This window comes from Suricata suricatta, chromosome 6 (assembly GCF_006229205.1).
Source record: "Suricata suricatta isolate VVHF042 chromosome 6, meerkat_22Aug2017_6uvM2_HiC, whole genome shotgun sequence".
Lineage (NCBI taxonomy): Eukaryota > Metazoa > Chordata > Mammalia > Carnivora > Herpestidae > Suricata > Suricata suricatta.
The window spans coordinates 106,135,330-106,161,335 of record NC_043705.1 but is presented as its reverse complement, the minus strand read 5'-3'; the positions used below and the strand labels follow the sequence as shown (position 1 = coordinate 106,161,335).

At 45.7% G+C, this 26,006-nt stretch overlaps 1 protein-coding gene across 1 annotated transcript in view; it reads right to left on the bottom strand.

The window, feature by feature from the left end:
• The window catches only part of FAT2 (FAT atypical cadherin 2), an 80,466-nt gene that overhangs the window by 14,154 nt on the left and 40,306 nt on the right, over window positions 1-26,006 (bottom strand). The window contains exons 10-19 of the mRNA XM_029942995.1: window positions 20,148-24,206; window positions 18,739-18,935; window positions 16,400-16,553; window positions 14,118-14,351; window positions 11,394-11,777; window positions 9,300-9,514; window positions 8,178-8,315; window positions 7,431-7,574; window positions 5,116-5,313; window positions 1,072-1,882 (exon numbers count right to left, since the gene is read on the bottom strand). Coding sequence (XP_029798855.1) covers window positions 1,072-1,882; window positions 5,116-5,313; window positions 7,431-7,574; window positions 8,178-8,315; window positions 9,300-9,514; window positions 11,394-11,777; window positions 14,118-14,351; window positions 16,400-16,553; window positions 18,739-18,935; window positions 20,148-24,206 — 6,534 coding nt within the window. The remainder of the gene's footprint in view (window positions 1-1,071; window positions 1,883-5,115; window positions 5,314-7,430; window positions 7,575-8,177; window positions 8,316-9,299; window positions 9,515-11,393; window positions 11,778-14,117; window positions 14,352-16,399; window positions 16,554-18,738; window positions 18,936-20,147; window positions 24,207-26,006) is intronic.

Here is a 26,006-nt window from a genome sequence, read left to right as displayed (position 1 = left end):
TATTTCATTAACCAGCACTTCACTGGAGGCTGTACAGTTCCGGCGAAGCAGCACAACCCCCATCCCTCAGTTTCAACTCTAGTTGGATCTAATGTTGGTGTTGGTGACAGTGCAGGTAACACATGCACAGTGCCTGGTACATAGCAGAGTCCTAGCAACCACTGCCACCGTGTGTATGACAGCCATCATTGATGGGGTGCATAAGCGCTTTTATGTCCATTAGATATTTCACTCCCCAAACCAACTCCAGAAGGCAGATGGTAATGTTTTCATTATTTTATAGTTGAGAAACTACAGTTCAGAGGATTTAATAACCCACCCAAGGTCACACAGCTAGTAAGAGATGGAGCTGGGGTTCGAACCTGAGCTGTCTAGTCCAATCCTAAGCAGTAACTTGTGTTTATTGATCACTGTCTATATATCAGGCACTTTTTTTTAATGTTTATTTTTGAGAGAGAGAGAGAGAGAGAGAGAGAGAGAACAAGCAGGGGAGGGGCAGAGAGAGAAGGAGACACAGAATCTGAAGCAGCTCCAAGCACTGAGCAGTCAGTACAGAGCCCAATGCGGGGCTTGAACTCACCTGCTGTGAGGTCATGACCTGAGCCAAAGTCAGAGGCTTGACCCACTGAGCCACCTGGGCGCCCCTGTCAGGCACTTTCTAAGCAAGCCCTTGATATTTAATATTCTTTTAATTCCTATAACTGTCCAAAGGCACGGAGAGGCTGGATAATTTTCCTAAGGCTAGTTGGCTAGCAAGTGGCCGAGCTGGGATTGAAACCCAGGCAGCCTGATGTCAGAGTCTGCTCTTAGCCCTCATGCTACTTACTGCCTCTGGATTCCTTACGGTTATTTTCAAAGCTCCAAAAAGTGGCCAGGAATGGGGGTGCTGTTCCATGACTAGGTTTTGTGAGGCTGCCACCTGTCTCAGGGTGGCCTGTAGGCTGTGGCCCTTAGCCCAGTTAAAACTCCCCTCTAAGTACCCTCCCCAGGGCTTCCCTGGGATGTCTATCCCCGGAGGCAGGCTGGCTAAGCCCCACTGTGCTGGGTGTCTTGGAGAAGCCCACGACTCACCACTGCAGGAGCAGCTCCTCTCCAGGCGGTGCCGTGGGGTCAGGAAGCTGAGCCTGGCTGTGCTGTACGTGGGCCCCACCCTGGGGTCCAGCTGCACACGCTCTTGGCACATTTGACCCTGGCAGCTTGGGCCCTGACAGGGCACCACGGGCATGGCTGACCTCATCTGAATTCCCACCGAGTGCTCCATCTCCTTGGCCGAGCGAGTGATGATGGATGCCAGCTCCTGGAGCTTGTAGAAGGCTCCAGAATGCCCCTCCAAGACCAGGAGCACATCCACCCCAGCTGTGGTCTCTGCAGGCTGAAGGCTGGCCAGGTGGATGTGAGCTCGTTTGATGTCCAGCTTGTTGCTGAGGAACCTCTGCAGGTTGCGCCAGTGGTCACTGACCAGCTCCTCCGGGGTGAGCTGGTGGAAGCCCATCCACACGGCCTGCTGCAGAGCCTCCCGCCCCACGTGCCACACGTGGACGTGGACTCCAGCAGTGGTGGTGAAGGTCCCATCGCTGACTGTGACGTTGAACGCATAGCGGCCACGAGGCAGGCCCTGGATGGCGATAATCTTGCCATCAGTTGCGCCCACTGAGAAGTGCCTGCCCAGGGCCTCCTCTCCTGCCAGGCTGTAGGTCAGCGTGTCCTGAGGGTCTCGGTCTGTGGCATGGATTTTGCCCACCATGCCGCCCTGGAACTCCTCCTCCCCGATGGTGATGAAGATCTCCAGTGGGAGGGCAGAGGGGGGGTAGTGGCTCTGCTCTGTGACGTGGACACTGACTGATGTCGAGGACGAGAGGGGAGGGATGCCGCTGTCTGACACCTGTGGGCAGAGTAGACACTGCCATTACCGTGGGCTGCAGCTGTCTGTGGCCCAAACCAGTCCGCGCCTTCTTGGGCAGTCTGGTCTCTCTGCTCAGGGCCAAGCTCAGCACAGCTTTGCAAGTGAAAAAAAAAAAAAAAAAAACCAAGAACTCCAAAAGCAGTGAAGGTTTTGTGGAGGGAGTTACATCCCATACCACATGGTAAAACTGAGCTCTATTTCCTCATTTGATATCTCTCTGAGCCTCTTCCTAAATCTCTCTGGCCACTCAAACGTGAGCCTCCTTCCTCTCCAACGTCCTTCATTCTGTCTCTTTCCTTAAGCGAGTCATCAAATGTCTCTTCATGATTCCACTGCACATCCTTTATGGCCCCTATCAGCCCAAGGAGGTTCTCTTTGGGACACCCCTTTACTGTGTGATTGGGATCGCTTCTCAGCCTTATGGCTAAGATCAGGCATACTGTGTGACTGGGGTTGGAGTGGGCATTTCTCCCTCAGCTAACAAATACTCACTGAGTCCTTTCTACGGGCCAGAGACAATAAATACATTACTAAATAAACAAGGGAATGCCAGACTTGGATAACGTGCTGTGAAGGAAATTAGCAGAGCATGGGACAGAGATCTGAAGAGGGAAAGGGACCTAACCCAGATCGTGTGGGAGGGAAGACGTCTCTGAGGAGGTGACCCTTGAGCTGAGTCCTGGGGCATGAGAAAGAGGAGAGGAGATGACAGAGGAAACAGAAAGTGTGAAGCCCTTGGTGGAAAAATTGTGGTGAGCTTGACCAGCAGATAGGGACCCTGGCTACTGGAGTGAGTGGGCAGGGCTGAGGGCCAGAGGAGGGCACGAGGGAGGCGTCCCAGTCACTGACAGGCTGAGGAGCACAAGGTCAAGTTTTATGTCAGAGTCATGAAAAGCTGTTGAAGGTTTTAACAAGGCCATGCCATGACCTTAGTTAAACAAGGAAGAGAATGTAAATTTTAAAAATGCCTTTTCCTTTCATATTCTGACAAGCATCTGACAAGCACCTGCAACTTTGTCTCCAGATTAGCAAGAACGGAGTTTCCTTCCTGTTCTCAGTGACGTGGTCACTTTCACAGCTGTCACCCAGGGTCTCCACAAGTTTCCCTAGACTAATATCTTATTTCGGTGCTTTGACTGGGGAGAGAAGGTTGTGAAACTACACCTACTACGGGGATTTGTGCATAACACAGATGGGGTATCAACAGCAATGACAGTAATTAATACTACTGTACTACTGCTAAGTATAATATACAGCTGGCATCGACTGAGTGCACACTGTGTGCCAGTCACTTTTAAATGCTCCTGATGCATGATATGAGATATCATATCAACACTAACCCAAACCCTAACCTTTCTTATGGGATAGATACCGTGAAGTCTCTCATTTTACAACAGCTATAACTGAGGCTCAAAGAGGTCAAGTAACTAGCCCAAGGCCACACAGCAGGTAAGGCCAGAACTCCTACCTGTGTCCATAGCCGTTTCTTTGCTGGCCTCTAGTACCTCCCAGTGAACGAAAGTGGAAATACAGGATAAATTCAGGAGATGGTGATGCCGATGGTTACCGAGTGATCGTCTGGGTCAGGATACAGAGTTCAGGAAGCTGTTCTCTTTCATCTCTCCCTAGGCAGTCATGTCCATGCCCTAAGCTTTGAGAGCCCTCTACATTAGCCCACACCTGTGCTGAGCTGCAGATTCGCATTCGCAACTACTTACTGGACATGTAGATGACTCAGGGGCACCTAAAAGGTGACATATGCAAAACAGAGGCCTCATTTTACCCCATAAACCCATTCTTCCTCTACCTACCATCTTTCCAGCCTCATAAATGGCCCCACCACCCAGTCTTCACTGGAGCCAGGAGCCTGGGAGTCACCCCTGATTCTTCTCTCTCCCCCCACATCCAATCTATCACCAACTCCTGTTTATTTCCATGCAGAGCCTATCCCTAGTCTATCCATTTCCTGTGTCTTCATTATCAGCTCAAGGTCAGCACCACTAGTTCCAGCTGGGATTGGAAGTAATACTAAAAGTAATACCAAGGCCCATAATTAGAATTGGCTGTACTTCCTGGTTTGCCCAGATCAGTCTTGATTTTTACTAGTTGATACTGTTATGGCTCAGTGATTGCCAATTAACTATTTTTAGTGCTTCTCTCACTCTCAAGAGTGTCACAGTTTGGACCTCAAGTAGTATGGCTACCTAAGCTATGAAACCTCCATGATCCACTTACCCCATCTCTTCAGCTAATTCCTGTTATAGATCTCCATGCTGATTTCAAGCACTGGCTCATCTTGTTCCTGCCTGTGACACTCTCCTGCCTATTTACACACAGCTCACTTCTCAGGTCCCAGCTCAAAGGTCCCCTCCTCATGAGGGCAGCCATCCTCTGAATATGTCTTCTCTGTGTCTTATGAGCCTCTCATCACTTTCTTTCTTCATCTATTTATTATTTATCTCCATGGTTGGAATCGAAAGCCTATGAGGACCTTCCCCTTCTTTCCCTCTGCTACATTACTAGCAGCTAGAGGGCCTGGCATGTGATTGGTGCTCAATATTTATTCAAAGACTTAGTGAATGACTGATGGGCTGGCTGGATGAATGGATAGATACATCAACCTGATCCCAGAGAAGTTCACAGAATAATAGGATCCACTATGATTTGAGATTTAAGAAAGGGATTTTGAGGGAATTAAATGAAGAAATGTTTAACTACCTTCTTGACAACTTTACTTTGGCTATTTCACACCACCCTTTGCAACACCACCATAATCCCCTACATATGTATATATGTTCTCCAGTTTGGACCCCACACCAATTTCTGTGTGGTTCAGAACAGAGAGCTGTTCTGGCCAAACTCAGAGTTAGGGCTAGGATGAGGGTATGGTTCTGCTTGGAGGCAGTGTAGGAATTAAGAGCTTGGGCTCTAGGGTCAGAGTGTTTGGATGAAGCAACCCACCTCTGCCACCTATTAGCCTATTACTTTAAGACAGTCACTCAGGCTCCCTGTGCCTCGGTTACTACATCTGTAAAGTGGGGATGGTAACTGTGCCTGCCCTAAAGCCTGTTGTGATGTGGAGCACTTAGCCCACTGCCCAGCATATAGTAAGAGCTCTGTACACTTCCCCTTAATAATAGAAGCACTGGTAGTGCTTTTGCCAGCACATTACTGCCCCCCGTGGTCACCACCAGTGGTCCAACAGCTCTCACCTTGATCTGAAGCTGATACCATTCCTGGACTCTCTTGCTTAGGCCCATAGTGGTCACTAGCCATCCATCAGGGGTCACTCGGAAGGCAGAGCCATCATTCCCCTTGGTGATTCGGAATGAGTAGGGGGGCCCATTCTCTGGGGAGTCCGGGTCGCTCAGGATCAGCTGCAGGACTTTGCTGCCAATGGGTGAGTTCTCCTGGGACAGAGAATTACAGGAAATCAAAGAGCAAAATGAATTCCAGTCCTTTCTTTTGCATCTTCCTGGGTCCCCTTATCTGGGTTGAGTCCTCAGCACTCTGGCTACTCTCAGGCCATGCCTGGACCTCGAGCTGCCATTCATTCATTCTGCCAGCCGGTGAATTAGTTGTTGGCTTCACCAGTCTAGACCAGGAGCTTCCTGAGTGCCATTTTAGGTCTTGGAAACAAAGCCCTTTAAGGCCAGAAGGGTCCTTGGAGTCCCCTTATCCTACAGAAGGTGATTCGTGCAAGGTCACACAGCTGATGATTCATGTATATGAATTAGTAAGTGGCTGGGATCCATGTGGAAATGTGATTTGTAGGGTCAACTGAACACTTATAAATGGTTTACTGCTTAGGAGACCAATGGAATAGCCACTTAACGAGAAAATTTTAAAATGAGTAGGAATTCAATTAAGAAAAATAGATTCCTTGGGTACTGTTCTAGTCTTCGCTCCAAAACATGGGAATTCAGTTTCTGTAACACAGTGGTTATTCACTGTCTTTTTGCAACAAAAACCTATCTACAAGGAGAATCTTAGGGATAGAAACTAGCAGTTGCCTATCCAACAGACATTTCTTCCTTCCTTTCTTACAAAACCTGACTTTTGTTGAGGTGTGGGGTGGCAATATCTCATAAAAGTTGTTGTGCTTATTAAGAAGATATGGGCTATGATTGGTCTAAGTCAGTTATAAAATCTGATTCCAAGGGCCAGTTTTTGGTTTAATGTTGGTCATGTAATCTGATCCTGATCATCGGAGAAGTCAACCAGATGAAGGTTTTAAGGTCTTCTTCTTTGATAAAAACAGATCTGGGGGCGGTGGGGAGTCCCCTTCTCTGTCTTTGAAGATGGTTAGACAAGGAAGTGATGCTGGAGCTGCAGTAGCTGTTTTATAACCATGAGAAAGAAGGTGAGGGAATTTCAAAGATGCTAGCTCAAAGATGTGATACTGTTTTTCTGCTGAAATAACCAATTCTGGAATAGAACTTCTGGAATAACGATCGTCCCTTGTAATTTGAAATAAATCCTTATTAGTCAGATTAGGCTTTAGTAGACAATCTGTTACTGGCAGTCAAAGCATCCTAACTAATATTCATAATATATAAACAAGTAAAAGTGTTATGACGCTGGCTGGCACACAGCAGGACCCACAATTCTGCCTTCTTACCTTCTTCCTCACCCCCCTCACCTCTATAGTCACAATTTCCCATTGAATCCCTAGGCCCTCTTCAAATCCCATTTGTAAACCATGGTATGGTGGAAATAACATGGGCTCTGGAAAATCTTCTCGGATTAAATCCCAAGTTTGCCACATTCTAACTATGGCACATTTCTGTAACTCTATTTTAAAAATCTGTAAAGTGGACAGAGTAGGCCTCCTTATCCTTGGGGATATGTTTTAACATCTCCAGTGAATGCCTAAAACCATGGATAGTACCCCACCTTGTATATATTGGGCTTTTTTCTATGCATACATACTTATGATAAAGCCTAATTTATAAATGAGGCACAATAAGAGATTAATAACAATAACTAATGATAAAATAGAAAATTATAATAAAAGTTATGTGAGTGTGGTCTCTCTCTAAGTATCTGGATTCGCCCTTCTTCTTGTGATGGTGTGAGGATGGTAAGATGCCTACATGATGAAGTAAAGTGAGGTCAACAGCATGAGCACATAGCATGTGTGATGTACATTAAGCTACTACTGACCTTCTGATGATATGTCAGAAGGGGATCACCAGCTTTTGGACCATGCTGACTAGGGGTCAGCCTGGCTGAAACCACAGAGAGCAAAACCACAAATAAAGGGAAGGGGGGACTACTGTACTACCTGCTTCATGTAGCTATGTGGGTCCCAAATGAGGTAATGGATGTGCAAGTGCCTAGCACATTGATTATTTGTTAATTCTGTGATTTGTAATCCCTATTGCGAACTGTGTTGCCATTAGGGATATCAGTTGGCAAGGTCACAGCCAATGTTTAGGTGGACTGATATCAGTGGTGAGCACCCTCCACTAGGAGGGAAATGAAAGAGGAAGGCTTCAAGATGTCTTTGGAGGTTCAAGCGTACCTGGACAGAGGTGCTGTAGTTGAGCTGGAAGAATCTCGGTGGGTTATCATTGACATCAACCACTTGGATGGCAATATCTGTGTCCTCATACAGTGGGGGGTGCCCGTTGTCTGTGGCCCGGAGCCTCAGGGAATAGCTAGAAGTCTATAGCAAGATGCCAGTAGAGAGTAAGCAACAAGACCCCCCAGTACTGCCCACGACTCATCACTAATGTTTTCCAAAAAATAAGATGGAGACACTCCCCTATGCCTGCCCCCTTTGCCTGTATGTACTGTTTTAAGGTCTAGATTTTGGAGTCAGGAAGAAAAGAGTTTGATTTCCAGTTAAACCATGTACTAGCTCTGAGACATTGGGAAGGTGACTAAACATCTGTGAGATTATTTGGACCCACCCCCTAGGATTATTTTAAGAACCAAATATGTATGTAAAACACTTAGCAAAGTTCCTGGCACAGAGCAGGTGTTCAGTAAATAAGAATATATTATCTATTGGCTTATTATCTAATAATTCCTCATCAATAGTAAGAAGCTAGCCTGAGCTTTTCTAAGGGAGGTTAAGGGTTACTTAGTCCCTCTCCTACCTCTGGCCTCATAGGCCACACTGACCACACAGAGAAAACAAGTGAGGAACACTGAGGGCAGGTCTGGAGAAGTCAGCATGGAGTACTGACCACAGTTCTCTGGACCTGCACTGGGAAGATACCTCTGCTCTGATGAACTTGGGTTGGGCCCCTCCCACATGACTCACCTGTTCCCAATCCAGGGCCTTGGCCACCTGTAGCTCTCCCTTCTTGGGGTGGATGGTGAAGTGCCCTAGCTGGTTCCCTCCTACCAGGCTGTAGGTGATGGCACTATTTACAGGTCCATCTTCATCAGTTGCTGACACCTGCAGCAGTGGGAGGGTCGTCGTGGATGGAGGTCAAGAGGGGCCACAAGGGAATATTGGAGTGTCAGGGGGACAGATAAGTGCCCCCCTCCAATGATTGCCATGGGGCTGGCAGTCCCGTGGACCACAGCCATCCCTGCCAAAGGAATCTCTTCATTTTTATATCCTGGTATAGATTTCAGTATGCCTTGGTTCATTCATTTACTCCTTCACTCATACTGACAGGGCGCTAGGTCCTGAGCTCGGAGGTAAGGGATGTGCCAAAAATGAATATGCCCACAGGAAGCTTAATGTCTAATTTTATGGGAAATCCTAATTTGAGGCAAAGTGTAACCAGCTTTATGAGAGCACGGAGAACACAGTGATAAATTCTACCTGGGGAGATTAGCAAAGCATTCATGAGCTCCAGAAGGATAAGAAGGGCTCTGGGAGTGGAGTCAGAATTCTATACATGAGCCCAGAATGTATGAAAGTGCAGAGGCTGTTTGGGGAAAGGCACATCTTCCTGGGTGATTGGAGCATAGCAAGCACATCGGAGAGTAAGAGATAAGACCAGAAGGCAGAATAAAAAGAGGTCATAGACAACTTTGAACATTGACATTCATTGTTTCCAATCTATGTAGTAGGGAACAATTACATGATTAAATGCAAAGAAGTGTTATTTGGTGCTGCTCCCTCCCAACACTAAGTCTCCACATCACACACTGTGATCAGGCCCTTCCTAGACCTTGGAGCCTCTGGGCAGAGACCTCTCTGAGGGCTTTCCCATGCCCCGTTCTATCAATACGTGATCTAGACCATATCAAACATGGCCCTGAGACCCTCTGTCATGAGAAACAGTTTGGCTAAGTGGCTTCAAGTCAGAATCAAGTCTATAGTGTATAAATTGATGAATTAACCCATGCTCATAGACATCTGGGGGAGGAGGAGATAAGAACCCACCCAAGTCCATGCCTCACAAAGGGCAAAGTTTCAGATTCTTACTGTGAGCACGACATCACCCACGGCAGCATTCTCCAAGACCTCTGTGGTGTACAGATCCTGGGGGAATCTGGGCCGGTGTTCATTGATATCAGTGATGTTGACCACGATTGTAGTCATGTCACTGAGGGAGGAAGAGCCTTTCCGGCTGCACTCTATGGATAGGAAGAACTTAGGGCTTGTCTCAAAGTCCAGGCTCCTGTTGACATACAGGATCCCTGAGGAAACAAGAGATATGGGAGCAATGAAGCATTTGGGACCACAAAGGCAGAGGGCTGAGGAGGCTTGAGCCAAACCCGAGGAGAGGCAGCTTAGCAGGGTTGGGAGAGACAGATCTCCTTCACCACCTCCTCCATCATTTCCTTCATCTCCTCCATCATCTCACCCTTCATCTCTTACAGCACCATCTTTGTTTTCTATTTCCCTATTACCTTCCCCTCCTCTTCCCTTTCATCTCCTCTCACTTTCTTTATTGTCACTCTCCACAGCAGTGTTTCATTTATTCTGTAATATTTCATTTAAATTTCATTTAAATTTGTAATAGTAAATCTTTTTCATGTAGATCTACAATAACTCATGTAGATCTATAACAACTGCGGTTCCCATTTTCTAGGTGAGTCAACTGATGTTCTCAGGGTAAATGACCTGCCCAAGTTCACCAGGCTAGTAAATGTCAGAACTTAGATTATAAAGAGTTTTATAATACTCAAAGTTGTTGAATGAACCGCTAGGACATAGATTTATTTTTCCAAAAATTGGAAAAGAATAAAGATTTATCCGGCTGTTCCTGGGTAACCAAATATTTCATGGTGGAAAAACTCTTCTTTATAAAGAATTCCAGTTAGTAAATGAATGAGGAATGATAAAATTAGAAGACTGCCATCTTTCTGCCCCTAATGAAATAATATATCTAGGAAATAATCATCAAAGTTTGCTAAAGCCATTAGAAGGAAAGCTGACTACGTACTCTATAACGGGTGGGTGGAGCTCACAACATGCAAGCCCACTGTTAATCTTAACCTCAGAAAAAAAGTATCAGTTATTATATGCCTCCAACGTAGTGCAAAGTACAGCACACCCTTGTCTCTGAACCACTGTTGTCACGAAATTGAACTTGAACCTGATTAAGGTATTTAATCCAAATGTTAATTATAAGAAACATAAGGGCTAGAGAGATATATGACATCATAAAGATACAGCTACTAGTCAGTCCAAAATAGAAAAAGTCTGCCTGACATTGACCCAAGTTTCATTAGTTAGACCACAGGGGAAATAAAGTGCGAGGGAAATGTTAGCAATTAAGAGAGACTTAAAATACTGCCTATCAACCAAATGCAATATGTGTGCATGGGGGCGGTGGTGAAGGGTAAAGATGAAATCAGACTGGTCTATGTTGACAATTACTGAAGCCAGGTGATGGGAACATGGGGTTCATTACACTGTTCTATTTTTTTATACAGTATAACCATTAAAAAATACTGCTCGATGACAAGGCAGCTGCTTTATGAGGTAGAGAGTATCGTCACAGAGATCTGTGGAAAGGAATCTGACCCGGGCTGCCTCTGAGACCCCTCCACGAGGTTCTGTGAGTTTGACTTAGACTTTTCTGTGGCTAGGAGGAAAGAAGATAACTGTTCCCTAGTTCTCTTTTCTTAAGAATGGGGGCGGGGGGGGGGGGAGACAGGGTATTTGGGCAGGGCCAGAGTAGGGGAGCAGGTAGCCCTGGCCTAGGCTGCTTATGCCCCAGATTCCAGCAAGTGCTTCATGCTCTACAGCCAAGGACAGAGTGCAGCCTCAGCCTCCAGGGGCTCGGCCTGAGCTGGGAACATGAAGTTACAAACTGTGGGAGAAGACTGGGCTGCCAGGGGTCCTGGGTGGGGGCCCGGAGGAATAAACGGGGTCCCCAGATAGGCTGGCCCCAGGGTGGAAGAAAGAACTTGTGACCTGGAGAGATGCACAGTGAAGAAAGAGCCAAAGGAGTTCTGCCCTGGGAGGGTCTGTATGCCCCCCTCCCCCATTGTGAAGAAGCCAGTGCTCCCCTAGACCCTGTGCGTGCAAGTGCATGTAGGGGATGAGGCTGCCTCGGCGCCGGCTCACCTGTGCGGGCATCCAGGCGGAACCTCCCCTGCTCGTTGCCGCTGACCACGCGGTAGCCCGTCTTCTCCGCACCGGGGCGGGTGAGGGTGGCCAGCCGCAGCACCTCCGTGCCAAGCTGGGCGTCCTCGGGCACCTGCACACTGTGCTCAGTGTTCAGGAACACGGGCAGGTAGTCATCGAGACCTACCACTGACACGGTGACTGTGCCCAGCGTGGACAGCGGTATTGGGGAGCCCAGGTCGGAGGCGCGGACGGTGAGCTCCAGTGCCTCCTGTGGCTGGACCCGTAGCGGCTTCTCCAGCCGAATCACACCCGTGGTGGCCTCGATGGAAAAATGGCCTTCTGCAGAGTCCGTCAGAGAGTAAACCACCTGGGCATTGGCACCTGTTGAGGAGATCAGGGGCATGGTTCCGACAGGCTGTGCTTGCAGTGAGCCTTCGAGCCACAGGAGCGCCTGTGGAGGAGGGTCCCCATAAAGGCTAACATGCTCAGGCAGTGTGAAGAGTGAGAACCTCTCTATTGGGGTGCCTGGGTGGCTCCGTCCATTAAGCCTCCGACTTCAGCTCAGGTCATGATCTCTTGTGTACAAGTTCGAGCCCTGCATGGGGGCTCTGTGCTGACGGTTTAAAGCCTGGAGCCTGCTTCGGATTCTGTGTCTTCCTTTCTTTTTGCCCCTCCCCCACTTATGCTCTGTTTCTGTCTCTCTCTCACAAATAAATAAAAACATTTAAAAACTTAGAGTGAGAACCTCTTTGTGGAGGATTCTTCACCAGGGGCTTCCAGGCCCCCTAGAAAGGTTCTTGGGGGTGGGGCCTCTGCAAACCCATAAAATTACCTGAAAATGTGTATGTGGGGGTTAGAGTCTAACATCAGCTCATAAAGTGAAAATTGGACAAGGTCAAAACCATCTATGCTGAGTTCCTTGGTTGTGATAGAACAATTCTGTGTCTTGGTTATGGTGGCGGTTACACGGAACTATATGTGGGATAATATGGAATAGAACTATCACACAGAAACATGTGCTCACAGGCACACACCCACGTGAGTGCATAGGGAGACTGGTAAACTCTGGATCCGGAGGCTCGTGGTTCAGTAATGTCCCGGTCCCAATTTCCTGCTGCAGCTAAAATGCTGCCACTGGGGGAAGCTGAGTGAAGGGTGCAGGGACCTCTCGGTGCTATTTTTGCAGCTTCCTAGGTGTCTACAATTGTCAAAACAAAAACCAAAAAACATTAAAGAGACACACATTTCCATGAGTATGGAAAGTTCTCAGAGAATCAAAACATGCAGTGTTTCTCCAGCTTTGGCTCAGCTTCTGTTCTGTTCTGTTCTTTCTGTGATTCTGTTGTGTACTAGATGGAGCAGTTGGCTTGTATAGGGGCCGCAGTGTAGGAAGGACCCCAACAGTGAAGGGTCAGCCACGAGGTCCTCACTCAATGGAGGAGTGCATCCCTGAGCCTGAGGGTCTCACATCTCACACACATGTGGGGACACACACCTTTTTGGTGGAATGATGGCAGAAACTGCCTATTAGAATAGTTGTATTTACATAAATTAAATGTGCATACCATGCAATTCCTCCATAAACACATTTTTCTAGAGAGAGGGAATTTCTGGTCAGGCCACATTTGGAATATCTGGGTGAAATATTTGGATTAGAATAATAACAGTTTCGAAGGGTTAATGGTAGACTGGTCTAACGCCACAGGATGTGTCCTAGAAAGAAGGCATGATCAGAAGCATGTAATTGGAGAAACAAGGGCTGGAGCAGATAATCACCACTTCCCAGCCTCAGAAAGGCTGTCGTGGGTGAGGGTCTAGGAGGTCTGTGTGGGTACAGAGGGTGGGACCAGGAATGATGGGTGTCAGCTTAAAATAGGTAGCACTTGGTAATTATCTGAGGTACCGTGGAAGATCAGTAGGTAGCTGCTAGGGAGTAGGGAGGTACCTTGAAGGGTAGGTGAGGAGTTGCCTAGGAGGTAGGAGGCTTCCTGTCCCTGGAATTATCCAAGTACTAGGTAATTGAGCACTAGGGCTTTGTAGCCTTTAGGTGACTTTGCTCTTTTTGCCCTCTTTTGAACTTCTACACTCCCCTAAAATCTCCCACCTCTTTCAATGCCTATCTAAAACCTAAGAAAATTGGGCATATGTACTATATATGTACTACATATATATATATGCACACAGTATTTTGTGATGGCAGAAATTATAATTGGTACAATATGGAACAAATACTCATGCATGAATCGAACTTTCCTTGTAATTAAAAAAATTAACCTTAATGCAAATAATGCCATAAAATTAAGATGTAAAATATTGAAAACGATTTCATCATATAGAAAATTGATCAAAGAATTTAATAGGCTTAATAGAGTTTGTGCCAAAAATTCCTTTCTTGTGGCAAATTAATTGGAGTTGAAAATTCCAATTCATATATTTCAGATTAGATATTTGTATTTGAAGTGTCCTTGAGGTTAGAATTAAAAGGGCTCGGGTCTAAGTGCCAGTAAGAAACAGTGAGGCCGAAATACCCTGTGCCAGCCTCAAAACATTGCCAAAATCTTTTGTCACGTAGCACTTAGGTACGCAGTGTGTGGACATTTTCCTCTTGTAAGTGTTTGCAGACTCAGCAAGGAGGCAGAGTCCTTGCTAAGTCCCAGAGACCCAAACTGTCATCCCAAGTGATTCCATGAGCAAATGGCCTGCAATCATTCTCCTCCTCACCTTGGTCGGGATCCCGGGCCAATACCACAGCCACAGGGGTCTTAACTGTGGTGTTGTCGAAGACAGCCACAGCACAGTGGCTGGGGAAGAAACGGGGGGCATTGTCATTCACATCCTCCACGTAGAGGGTCACATCCGCCTGGCACGACTGGCCGCCTCCATCTGTCGCCTTGGCAACAAGGCTGTAGGTATCCTTCTTCTCTCGGTCTAGGGCCCTAAGGGTGGTCAGCTCCCCTGGCCAGAGAAGCAACAGCAGGTGAACTTTCTGTGGGGAACATGCCTCCTGCACATGCCTTCTAGGTATCTATGTGAGGCAGCCACAGGGACACAAGAGTTTTGTCACTCTGTGACAAAAAGGGGTCAGAGAAAAGGGACTATATACAGTTAGGGAAGAAGTTCAGCCCCACACCTGCTTGCTTCCCTAATTCTCCAAAACCCACTCTACCACCACATCACCAATTTCAGATCCTCACCAACAAGCTACATAGAGGCACAACATTTTTAAAGGGCAGCTAGACAATTTCTAACAATACATAAAATGTGTTTATCCTTTGGGGTGCCTGGGTGGCTCAGTCAGATAAGCGTCCAACTTCCGCTCAGGTCATGAGCTCACAGTTTGTGAGTTCAAGCCTTGTGTCAGACTCTGTGCACAGAGCCTAGAACCTGCTTAAGATTCTGTGTTTCCATCACTCTTTATCTCTCCCCTACTTATGCTCTGTTTTCTCTCTCTCAAAAATAAAATAAACATTAAAAAAAATAAGTTATAAAAAGTGTTTATCTTTGGCCCACAATTTCACATCTAGGAATATATCCTTTGGAATAATCAACCCAGGGATAAAATTGTATGTATAAAGATATTCTCTGTAGCACTGTTTATAATAGCAACATACTGAAAATATCCTGTATGTCTTTCAAAAAGGGACTGGTTGAATATATTATGATTTAGCCACACGGTAAAATACTGTGTGACCCAAAAAGAATTATGATAAAGTTTTATGTAATGTCTTGTTAATACCTCCAAGATGTTGCTATGTGGAAAAAAAAAAAAAACCAAGTCACAAAATAGTATTCTAGAGTTCTTCTCTTTGGGGAGGGGACGGTTATTATACAGACTTTCCAGTTTCTGCATAATACACACCCACGGTGTTTGGGTTTTTGTACAATGAGCATGTATTATTTCCATATTTAGAAAAACCACCCAGTTTTTTTTTTTAAGACCCCACCGATCATCCTGCAGCTGAACAAACAGCAGCAGAGAGAGATTAGGTAACCTGCCCCGGGGTGACTCAGCACGCCCATGCTAGAATGAGAAAGGATAATGTTTTCTCCTAGCTAGCTACGCAGGAAGCTCCCTACCACTCTCACCTGCCACCTCCCTGCTCAGGAATTCCTAAGCCGTCCTTTGAGCTCCTGGTTCCAAGCCAAGTGTCAGCAACTGGCCAGCTGTGGCCTGGGCCTTCTGTGCTGCCCATGCCCACACCTTTCTCCCATTAGCAGCTGGGAGGGGATCCCACTGTGTGGCTGCTCTTCCACAGGAAGCAGACCTCATCCCATCTTCTCCACCAGACTCTCACAGCCTGTCCTCTCTCAGGCAGTAGTGGTCTACCCAGCAGGGCTCTCTGCGTCCAGCTCTGTGCTTTGTCCTCTAATAACAACGACAATGGCAACTGCATCTAGTGAACTCGTACACACCCAACCTAGGCTAGACTTTCTCTCTTGGGATGTTTACGATAATACTTTGAGGTCTGCAACATACACATGTTGAGATCATGTCCTTGACCATGAAGCTTACCTGCCTAAATCCTCTAGTGGTGCTGAAGGTGGGATTTGTACCCCCCACCCCCACCCTTGGCCTCTCTCCTCCCCTCTGTGCACAAGTTTCTGGCCTTCCATCAGGACCTCAGATTTATGTATTCTTTCCTAAAACAAGGTCCTTGTATGAATTCTTCCTGAGTATCCATCCCTACTACTCCCTTAACTCTGCCTCCAGGACTCTCTCCCTGCTCTTGTCAAACTTCCCCTTAGCTTCTTGCATTTTTTCCTAACTCAGCACATTCAAACCACTGATTCCACAACTGCCTTTCCCATAATCTTGCCCAGGTGTTGATTATGTCCCCGCCATCTAGTGCAACATTTGGCACATAGTGCTGATGTGTTTGCTGAGTGAATGGATGGATGGAGAAGTGACTTCTTATTTCTTCTCCAAGGAGCCTAGCATGGTACTTATCACTGGTATTCACTAAATAACTTCCTGGCTTGGTCCTGCAGCTCAGGAAACCCACCTGTATGAGGATCCAGCTTAAATTCATCTGCTCCAGGACCATGCAGAGAATATGTGATCTGACCATTGGTATCGGAGTCCAAGTCTGTTGCAGAGACTTTCAAAATGAAGTGTCCTGGAGATATATCTTCACTGACTTTGCCCATATAGAGGAGCTGGAGATGCAAGACAAAGAAGAGGGAGATTGTGGGAGGTGCACCTAGATTGACAGAGAGGCAGAATGACAGAGTGGGAGAGAGAGAGAAGCAGAGAGAGAGATGGCAGAGGGCAAGATGGGGAGAGGGAGAGAGAGAGAAGCAGGGGAGGGGTAAAGCAGAGAGAATAAGCTGAAACATGCAAGGAAAATGGAAATTGAAAACAAGGAGCAGGATGACAAGACGACTAGTCAGAAAAGACAGAGAATGAGAGAGAAGTTCCACCATCAAAAGCCCACACTCAGAGCTAGAAGGACCTGCTGCCCCCTACTCCGCAGGGGTCCTTTGAGGCTCCTGGATGAGGTTGACAAGATGGGCCTGATATGAGGCATTGTGGAAGGTGTCAGGTCAAGCCACTCACTCCAGGCCAGGCATCCTGGTCTCTGTGGTGAGGCCAGGCTGTCAGGCTACCTACACCCCAACACAAATCTTGGCTGTTTGAGTCAGGTCTTGACCCCAATAGCCCCCAGGGCCTGCCCCCCCTCCCTTCACTGTACACACCTTCAAATCAGAGGATATGGCACAAATGAGAGGCTGGAGCTCCCCGGAAACCCAACGTTCCTATCCTTGCTGACTCTGGGCACAGGTCCAAGCAAACCAGTTTCCCCCACTTCAGGGTATGAGTGGGTATGAACCCCTGCTCTGGGTGGAGGCTTTGAGCCTGGGTGGCCTGTGTAGAGATGGCCACCCAGACCTCTTTTCCCTGGTTCTAGTGATGCTGTTGACCATCCCTGGGAAGGCCAGAGTGAGCTTGGTCCTGGCCTCTCCCAGCATGGGGAGGATGCAGGCTGGTTGTAAGGATGGCTGAGGGGAAAGAGGAAGAAAGTATGGCCACCATCATCTGTCCTTCTGTCCTTCTGAGGATCATCCAAAAGGTGGCCATCTTGGATCTTGCAAAGGCATTTTCCATGTGCCCTGATAACATAGGTTCTCTTTTTCTACTATGATTTTATGTGGGTGGAGTGTAGAAGACAGAGGGAAAAAAGGTGATAAGATATATATGGTTTTTGTGTTGTAAGGTACATGTTGCATAAGTGTGTGCAAATAAGTGAAGTGCATATATGTATATGCAATGCACATGTAAGTATGTTTGTGTGAGTTACATACATGTATTTCCATGTCTGGATGGGTATAGAGAAGAATGAATGTTGTGAGTATGCGGGCATATGCTTATGTATCTGTGTGTGCATATATGTACAGTTATTTGCATGTATATATAGAGTTGTAGGCGATCCTTTGCATATGTGTGTATGAGTGAGTATGTGTAAGTTTGTATTTATGTATATGTACTGAATGACTAGATTTTATGTAAATTTGAATTACTGTAATTTGAAATAAAAGTAAAATGTTAATAGTTTCATTCTATCTGAAAACTTTGAGGTAATGCAAATCCCCAAAGTTAAAAGTTACTGGATTTTTTAAAAATATGTTTAAACACAAAGCTACATGGCAGTGATTGCTCACTTATGTCCTCTAAGAACACAGTTCTTTTCCCAACACACACACATGTGGACACACACACACACATGCACACCACCACTACCAACACCAACACCACCACCAGTACTCAACATTTGTTTTCAAGAGTAATTTAGGGTTGAATTAAATGAAGTCTTTAGCAAAAAGTAACTGCCCTGTCTGCATATTTGTGTATACATATAACCTCAAGGAGGGCATCTATGGCCTGTATTACCCATGTAGCTGTGGGGTGTGTATAGATGGGCATGGGAGCAGTGTGGGGTATCTCTGAGGCAGGTCTCCTTGGATGCAATGAGCCATACTAATGATCTGAGTGGTAGAGGGGTTTTCCCACTGGGCACAGCAGACTATGTTTGGAGAATGAAGAAGTTACTTTACTTCTGGATATATTTTGGAGAGAATTAGATCTTTGTAGGGAGTACAGGGGGAAAGGTATAGACCAGAGGTTGTAAACAACTTGGTGACATCCCTATGGCAGGAGTCGAGGGAAGGAATTACCTAGAATGAACCCTGCCTAGGGCAGTAGTCTGAGGCCAGCTGGGGAGAAGCAAGAGCTGGTCAGTGATGGCCAGCCTCAGAGATAGTCCCCTGAATCCTTCTCCTTCATCTTGGCCTTCACTCCAGCTCCTTTGCCTCCACTGTCACTTCACCCTTAGCTGGCTCTTACCTGTGAACACTGTGGGCTGTTATCATTGATGTCCAGAACAAAGATCTCTACCAGGACCGAAGCCTGAAACTTGCCATCAGAAGCTGTGATTCTGAGCAAGTACTTGGCCATGTGCTCACGGTCCAGAGTCTTCCTCGAGAAAATCCTCCACTCATCTCCAACTTGGCTGATGCCAAACTGGCCCAGGGGGTCTCCCTCTAAAAAGATGGAACAGCTTTCAGATGCCAAGGAAAAGGAAAAACCAGGCTTTGTGCCATAGGTGGCTGTCCACCTGACACTTTTTCTAGAATTTCTAGAAAAGACAAAAGTTTCCTCCCTGAAAAAGGGACCCATACTTCTTTTGAGTCAGTTATTTGGTGTTATGAAGGCTCTTCTGACTTAAGAGGCCTCCTATTAAATGGAATTATCATTGCGAGAAGCACCGCTCTAAAATATGTGGCTGAGAGGCGAGTTTCCTAATTTTTTGTGCTTTGAAAGGCATTGGAGAAAGTCAAAGGGAAGCAAATTTCAGTTCTATACAAGAAATAAAGAAACTCCATTTTGGGGCACCTGGCTGGCTCAGTCACTTAAGCCTCCAACTTCGGCTCAGGTCATGATCTCATAGTTGGTGAGTTCGAGCCTTGTGTTGGCTCTGTATTGACAGCTCAGGGCCTGGAGCCTGCTTCAGATTTCATGTCTCCCCCTCTCTCTGCCCCTCCTCAACTCATGTGCATGTGCTCTCTCTTGCTCTCAAAAACAAACATTAAAAAATTTTTTTTAAACCCTTCTTTTTGGTCCAGCCATTGGACAGAGATTGAGGCAATTTAAATTTGCAATAGGTATACTCATAAAAGCAGCTCATAGAGTGTGGTTTTAATCCCAGATCTGACTCAAGCTTGGAATGTGACCTTGGTTGAGTTTCTGCCCGTCTGGGCTTTGGTTTTCCTGTGTGTGAAATGAGGGGATTGAGCTGGAATCATATCTATGAAAGTGTTTTCACTACAACACTTAGATCCTATTATTGGCCTAAGGAGTATTTCTGGTATCCACAACTTGCTCTAGATAGAATACACTCCACAAGAGCAGTCATCTGACAGAGTTTTCAGGGATCATAAAACTATTGATGCCTTTTCCATCCTCTAGAAGCTAACTGAAGGCAGTTACAGTATCTTCCTTCTATTCTTTCTACTTTACCTAAAGTAATAAGAGATCTCTGCAAAACACTTTCCTATTTACAGGGGGCTGTCTGAACTTTCTCAAAATGGATCTTACTAGCATCCTTGTGAAGTGAATGAGACTAGGCATGCCAAGTCTATAAAGGGAGTCTAATAAGTCACAGAGCCAGGACTTAAACCTGTGTCTTAGGGCACTTCTTACTAGACTTTTTTCAATGTACCCCAGTGCTACCATTCCAAGGCAAGTATCCTTACCTGTAATGTAGCAGGTGACCTGTCTGTTCTGCTCAGAGATATCAGCATCCAAGGTTTTAAGAGTGGCCACAAGTTCACCAGGTTCACTGTTCTCAACCACAGATCCTCTATAATCTTCAGAAGCAAATCGGGGAGCATTGTCATTCTCATCTGTAATGGAGACTTCAACCAGGACCTGAGAGGATAGCTGGATGGTCCTTCCATGGTCATAGGCCACCACATAAAAGTGGTAGGTCTGGCGAGTCTCACAGTCAAGTTCCTGGAGTGTGGTGATCCAGCCAGTCTCACTGTCGATGGCAAAGAGCTCATGGATCTTGCTACCAGGATCCACCGGCAGCCTGTAGCTCACCTGGCCATCATTCCCAGTGTCCTGGTCATTGGCAGTCACCTGAATGACTGAGGTCCCCACTGGCATATTCTCAGTGAGAATAGCCTTATAAGGATCAGCCTCAAATATAGGCCTATTGTCATTGACATCCTTCACTTGGATGTTGACAGAGACCAAGGAAACCAAGTGAGTGTCATTATGGGGACAATGTGCCATCAAATCAATCTGGTACCATTTGGTGGACTCATAGTCCATGGCCTTTCTCACCTTTAGAACTCCTGTGTTTTGGTCCAAGGAGAATACACCATCCTTGTTGCTCTCTGGTGTGGTGCCCTGCACTAGACTATAGATGACTGGATCTTGAGCTGCCACTGCTTTAACAGAACCAATTTCAGACCCTTCTGGAAGATCTTCAGATGCAGAGAAAGTATACAAAGGTTCAGAAAATTTGGGCAAGGATACTTCATTAGGAACCACCTGAAGTCGTAGCAGCACAAGAGAGTTCCAGTGAGGAGGGCCCCCATCTTGAGCTTTGATTTTTAAGTCAAAGGCCCGATTTTCCAATCCCACCAGGCTTTCTTTCACCTTGACAACACCAGTAGTTGGGTTGACTTCAATGACCTCTTCATCCAAGTCGTCCACTGAGTCCACTGAGTAGGTGACATCTGCATTCCGACCTTCATCTGCATCATAGGCCAACACCTGGATAACTGGGGAGTCTTTACTGACATTGGATTGAATGGACACTGTGTACTCAGATGCTTTAAATTGTGGGGGGTTGTCATTTTCATCTGTCAGGATGATCTTTACAGTGCAGAAGGCCACTCTTCCTCCTCCATCCTGAGCCATGACTTTAATAGCAATAACTCTTTCTGTTGAATTTTCCCGATCCAGTTTCTGCAAAGTGGTGATCTGGCCATTGGGGTTTATCGAGAACTTCTCACCTGCTAGTTTATTGATGATGGTATAATCTACAGTGCCATAGGGACCACTATCTTTGTCTATGGCTAGCAACTCAATCACCTTGGTCCCCACCTTTGCATTTTCTGCCAGTTCTGCCTCATAAACATGCTGCTGGAACTCTGGGCTGTACTTGTTGGCATTTGTAGTGTTGATATATACAGGCACAGTTGCTCGGAAGACCCCATCAGAAGCACCTACCCTCAAATTATAAGAAGAGTCCAGGTGCTTTTTGCAAAGGTTGAACATAGAAATTATTCCTGATGAGCTGTTAATGGAGAAGTGCCTATCCTGATTGCCAGAAAGAATCAGATATTCCAGGCGGGAGGTATCTCTGCTGTCAGGGTCAAGAGCTTGGACTTTAAGAACTAGGTGTCCACATGTTGCCAGCTCACTAACATTGGCTTCATACTGAGGTTGCCTGAACTCTGGGGGATTATCATTGATGTCAGATACATTAACAACCACGAGTGTTTCACCAGTAAGTGGGGGATCTCCTCTATCCATGGCTCTGACCTTCACATGGAAGTGTTGTTGAGTTTCATAATCCAGCTCCTGAACTGTGGACATCTCCCCTGTGCTCCCATTGATCTGGAAGAATTTGGAAATATCTGAGCCATCCTCTACGATCTGATAGGAGACATCACGGTTCTGTCCTGAATCCTGATCAGAGGCCAACAGCTGGATCACAGGGGTTTGGGCAGGCAAGCCTTCTGAGATTGAAGTAGTGTAGACCAATTGAGAGAAAGTGGGAGGATTATCATTGATGTCCTCCACCAGGACTTCCACTGTGGCTTCAGAAAATGACCCCAGAGCCGTGTCTGTGGCTCTAACTGTGAACACATGTTTGGTCTTAGACTCATAGTCCAAAGGGCCTGTTACTGTTAGAACACCAGTCTTAAAGTCAGTGGTGAACAGCATCAAGGGCTCTTCCTCCACAATGTTGTATATGAGTCGGAGTCCCTCTGGACTTCGGGCCTGGGTGTGGAGAATCGGGGTATAGAGTGTGATATTTTCAGGCACTCTCACTTTGTAATAAGGACTCTGAAACAATGGGTTGGATTTATTTCTCACAGTGACAAGTACCTCCTCCTCAGTCTGGAGGGAGGGAGTCCCTCCATCCCGAGCAATGACTTTGAGGTGATATTTATTTAAAGCTTGATAATCAAAGGGTTTCTTCAGTGATATGTCCCCAAGATAGGGGTCAATTCGAAAATATGCATAATCTTCTGCAAATGCATATGTGACAGCACCATTCACCCCCAAGTCCTGGTCAGTGGCGGATACCTGACAGAGGACATCCCCTGGTTCTGTGCCATCTTGGATAACTGTGTAATAAGGCGCATGCTTAAATTCAGGGTGATTGTCATTGACATCCTCGACAAAGACTTTGACCAGAGCCTGAGCCACCCGCTGAGGGGTCCTGTTGTCCCTCAGTTCCACTGCTACTTCATAAGTGTCCTGCTGTTCTCGGTCAAATGCCACACCTCTTGTCTGCAACACACCTGCTGACTTGACCATCTGAAACATATCTGTGCCATTCAGTAGGAAGTAGGAAAGCGTGTCATTCAAATGATTGCCCTGGGCGCCAAGAATCACCAGTGCCTTTCTATCCTGTAAGTTCTCCTTCACTGTTGCCCTGTAGACAACCTGATCAAACTGTAAGCTTGTATTAAGAGCCTGTGTCAAAGAAATTTTTACTAGTGCAGTATTTTGATACAGGCCATCAGAAGCCATGATGGTGAGCTCCCGAGAGACTCCCAGGAAAGCAGGGTTCGACACAGATATACGGCCTGTGATGGGATGAATGGCAACAGCTTCATCAGCATTGCCAGTTTTGATGCTGTAACTGACTTCTGAATCCTCATCCCTGGCTTGCACGATGAGGAGCTCCATACCCCGGTGGATGGGCATCACCACTGCTACTTCATATACCTGATCTGAGAACCTGGGAGGAGAGTCATTTACATCCATGACATTGATGATGACCTGGACAGGCCTGGGTGCAAATAAGATGGGGTTTCCTTGGTCATGGACATAGACGCTGAATTGGAAAGAGGGCATGCTCTCGTAATCCATCTCTGATATGATGATTAGGGTTCCCATGCTGGGGTCAATTTTGAAAAACTTCAAAACCTCTGGCTCCAAAATTTCATAGACCAATAAGGAGTTAGCTTCTTCATCACTGTCAGAGGCTCGAATCACAAGGGGGTTGTTGTTTTCATCCATGATCATGCTGTACAATGGAGCTGCTTCACTAATTTGGCCCACAAACATGGACTTGAGGAACATGGGAGCGTTGTCATTTTCGTCAATGATGTAAACAAGGGCCATGACATCAGTAAAGGCACCTGCCATGTTGATGCCTCGGATTTTCAGCTGGTAAGATGGAATTTTCTCATGGTCCAAGTTCTTCTTGGTGGAAATGAGGCCAGAATATGAATTCATGGAGAATACACCATCCTTGTTTCCCTCTCTTAACTCATAGGTAACTTCTGAGGAGCTTGCAGCTGACACTAGGACGATTGGGGACCCAACAGGGATTGATTCAGGGATCTCTATGAAGTACTCAGCTTTGGAAAAGACAGGGGCACTGCTATCTGATGGATAGACATTAATGATCACTGTAGCCAGGTCATGCCACTGTGGAGAGCCTTGATCTTCTGCCTTGACTGTCAGGCTATATTGGGCATGATTGGCCTGATCAAGTTTCTGGGCCAGAGTGATGATCCCTAGCAAGGGATTTATGTTGAAGAAACCCTCGCTGTTCCCTGAAACAGAAAGCAAGACAAACTGAAATTTACCACATGTTCAAGAGATACCAAGTAGGCTTTCTAGATCAGTAAAGAGGCTATCACACAAAACTTGGACAAGACAAAATCCTGTGCTATCCTGGATTTAGTTATGATATGGTATATAGGGAAGACACCTACTTCATAAAATACCTTTCACAAGGCACATAGTAGCTACTCCATAAATGGCAGTTTGAATGATCACTCAGTCTTTGGGTCACAACATAAGCTACAAACCAAAGCTGTAGAAGGTCTTGAAAGCGAAGAAAGAAATTTATGCTTTGTAGGAAAAGCACACTCCACTCTGTATTTTGGTGATGACTTTTATAAGAGAGACTTTTAAAAACCGCCTTTAACAGGCAACTTTGGTATCATTACTTTAAAAAAGAAAATCATTATTGCTTGCCAAAAATCAGAGGCTACCATAAAGACAAGTCAGTGGGAAAAAAATATCTGGATAAAATATCTGGATAAAACATGGATAAAATCTATTGCTTGCTAAGGATGTGAGCCTAAGAGCTATCTTCTTTCTTTTGTAAAAAAACAAAGAGTAGCAGGTATTAGAGAAGATTGAGAGATTCAAGTACCCACTGAAGGCTTTGTGTTAGAAATCCCCATTAAAATCAAGGGGAAGTGTTTTCTCCACATCTGATTGCCTATCTTTTGTAGGCCTTTTTAAATTTAATATTTAAAGGCTTCTGGGTGGCTCAGTCAGTTAAGCGTCTGACATCAGCTCAGACCATGATCTCATGGTTCGTGAGTTCAAGCCCTGCATTGGGCTCTGTGCTGACAGTTCAGAGCCTGGAGCCTGCTTCTGATTCTAAGTCTCCCTCTCTCTGTCCCTCCCCTGCTTGTGTTCTATCTCTCTGTTTCTCTCTCTCTCTCTCTCTCTCTCTCTCTCTCTCTCTCTCTCTCAAAATAAACATTAAAAAATAAAAAAACAATAAAATTTAATATTTTTTTATAAAGACAAAATAACATTTCAAATTTAAGTTTTGAGGAAAGTTCTGGTTATACAACATTATATTATTCACAAAAAATAATGTTGAAAATTAATTGTATTTTCCCCCCAAAACAGTCTTAAAGTAATTGCAGTTTTTAAAATTTGACTTTATTTAGACAGGAACAATCCCTACTTTCCTTCCTTCCTCCCTCCCTTTCTCTCTCTTTCACTTTCTTCCTTCCTTCCTTCCTTCCTTCCTTCCTTCCTTCCTTCCTTCCTTCCTTCCTTCCTTCATAGTGAGAACAGATAGCATGAGATCTACCTCTTAACAAACGTTTAAGGGTATAGCACAGTACTAGTAACTATAAGCACAATGTCGTACAGCAGATGTCTAGAATTTTAACTTGCATAACTGATACTCCCCCCCCAGTTTTATTAAGATATAATTAACATATAATGCCGTACTGAGTTAAGCTGTACAACATAATGATTTGATGTACAAATATATTATAAAATGAATGCCAAAATAAGTTTAGCTAACATTTATCATCTCACACAGTCACAATTTTTTTTCTTGTGATGAGAAGATTACCTATTTAGTGCCATGACTGAGTAACACCTGAATAATTTTGCTCACCTCCAGGGGTATAGGTCTTCGCTGAGTGGAAGACCTATACTTTACTATTCTTTACTATTCTTTTTCTGTTTATTACACAGGTGCATATTTTATTACTTCAATGACAACCAAATAGCCAGGTTTCATCACAAAATATTCCATCTGATTCTCCCACTCATGGAAGCCATTCTCCAGCTGACTAGTGACTTTACAAATTTCC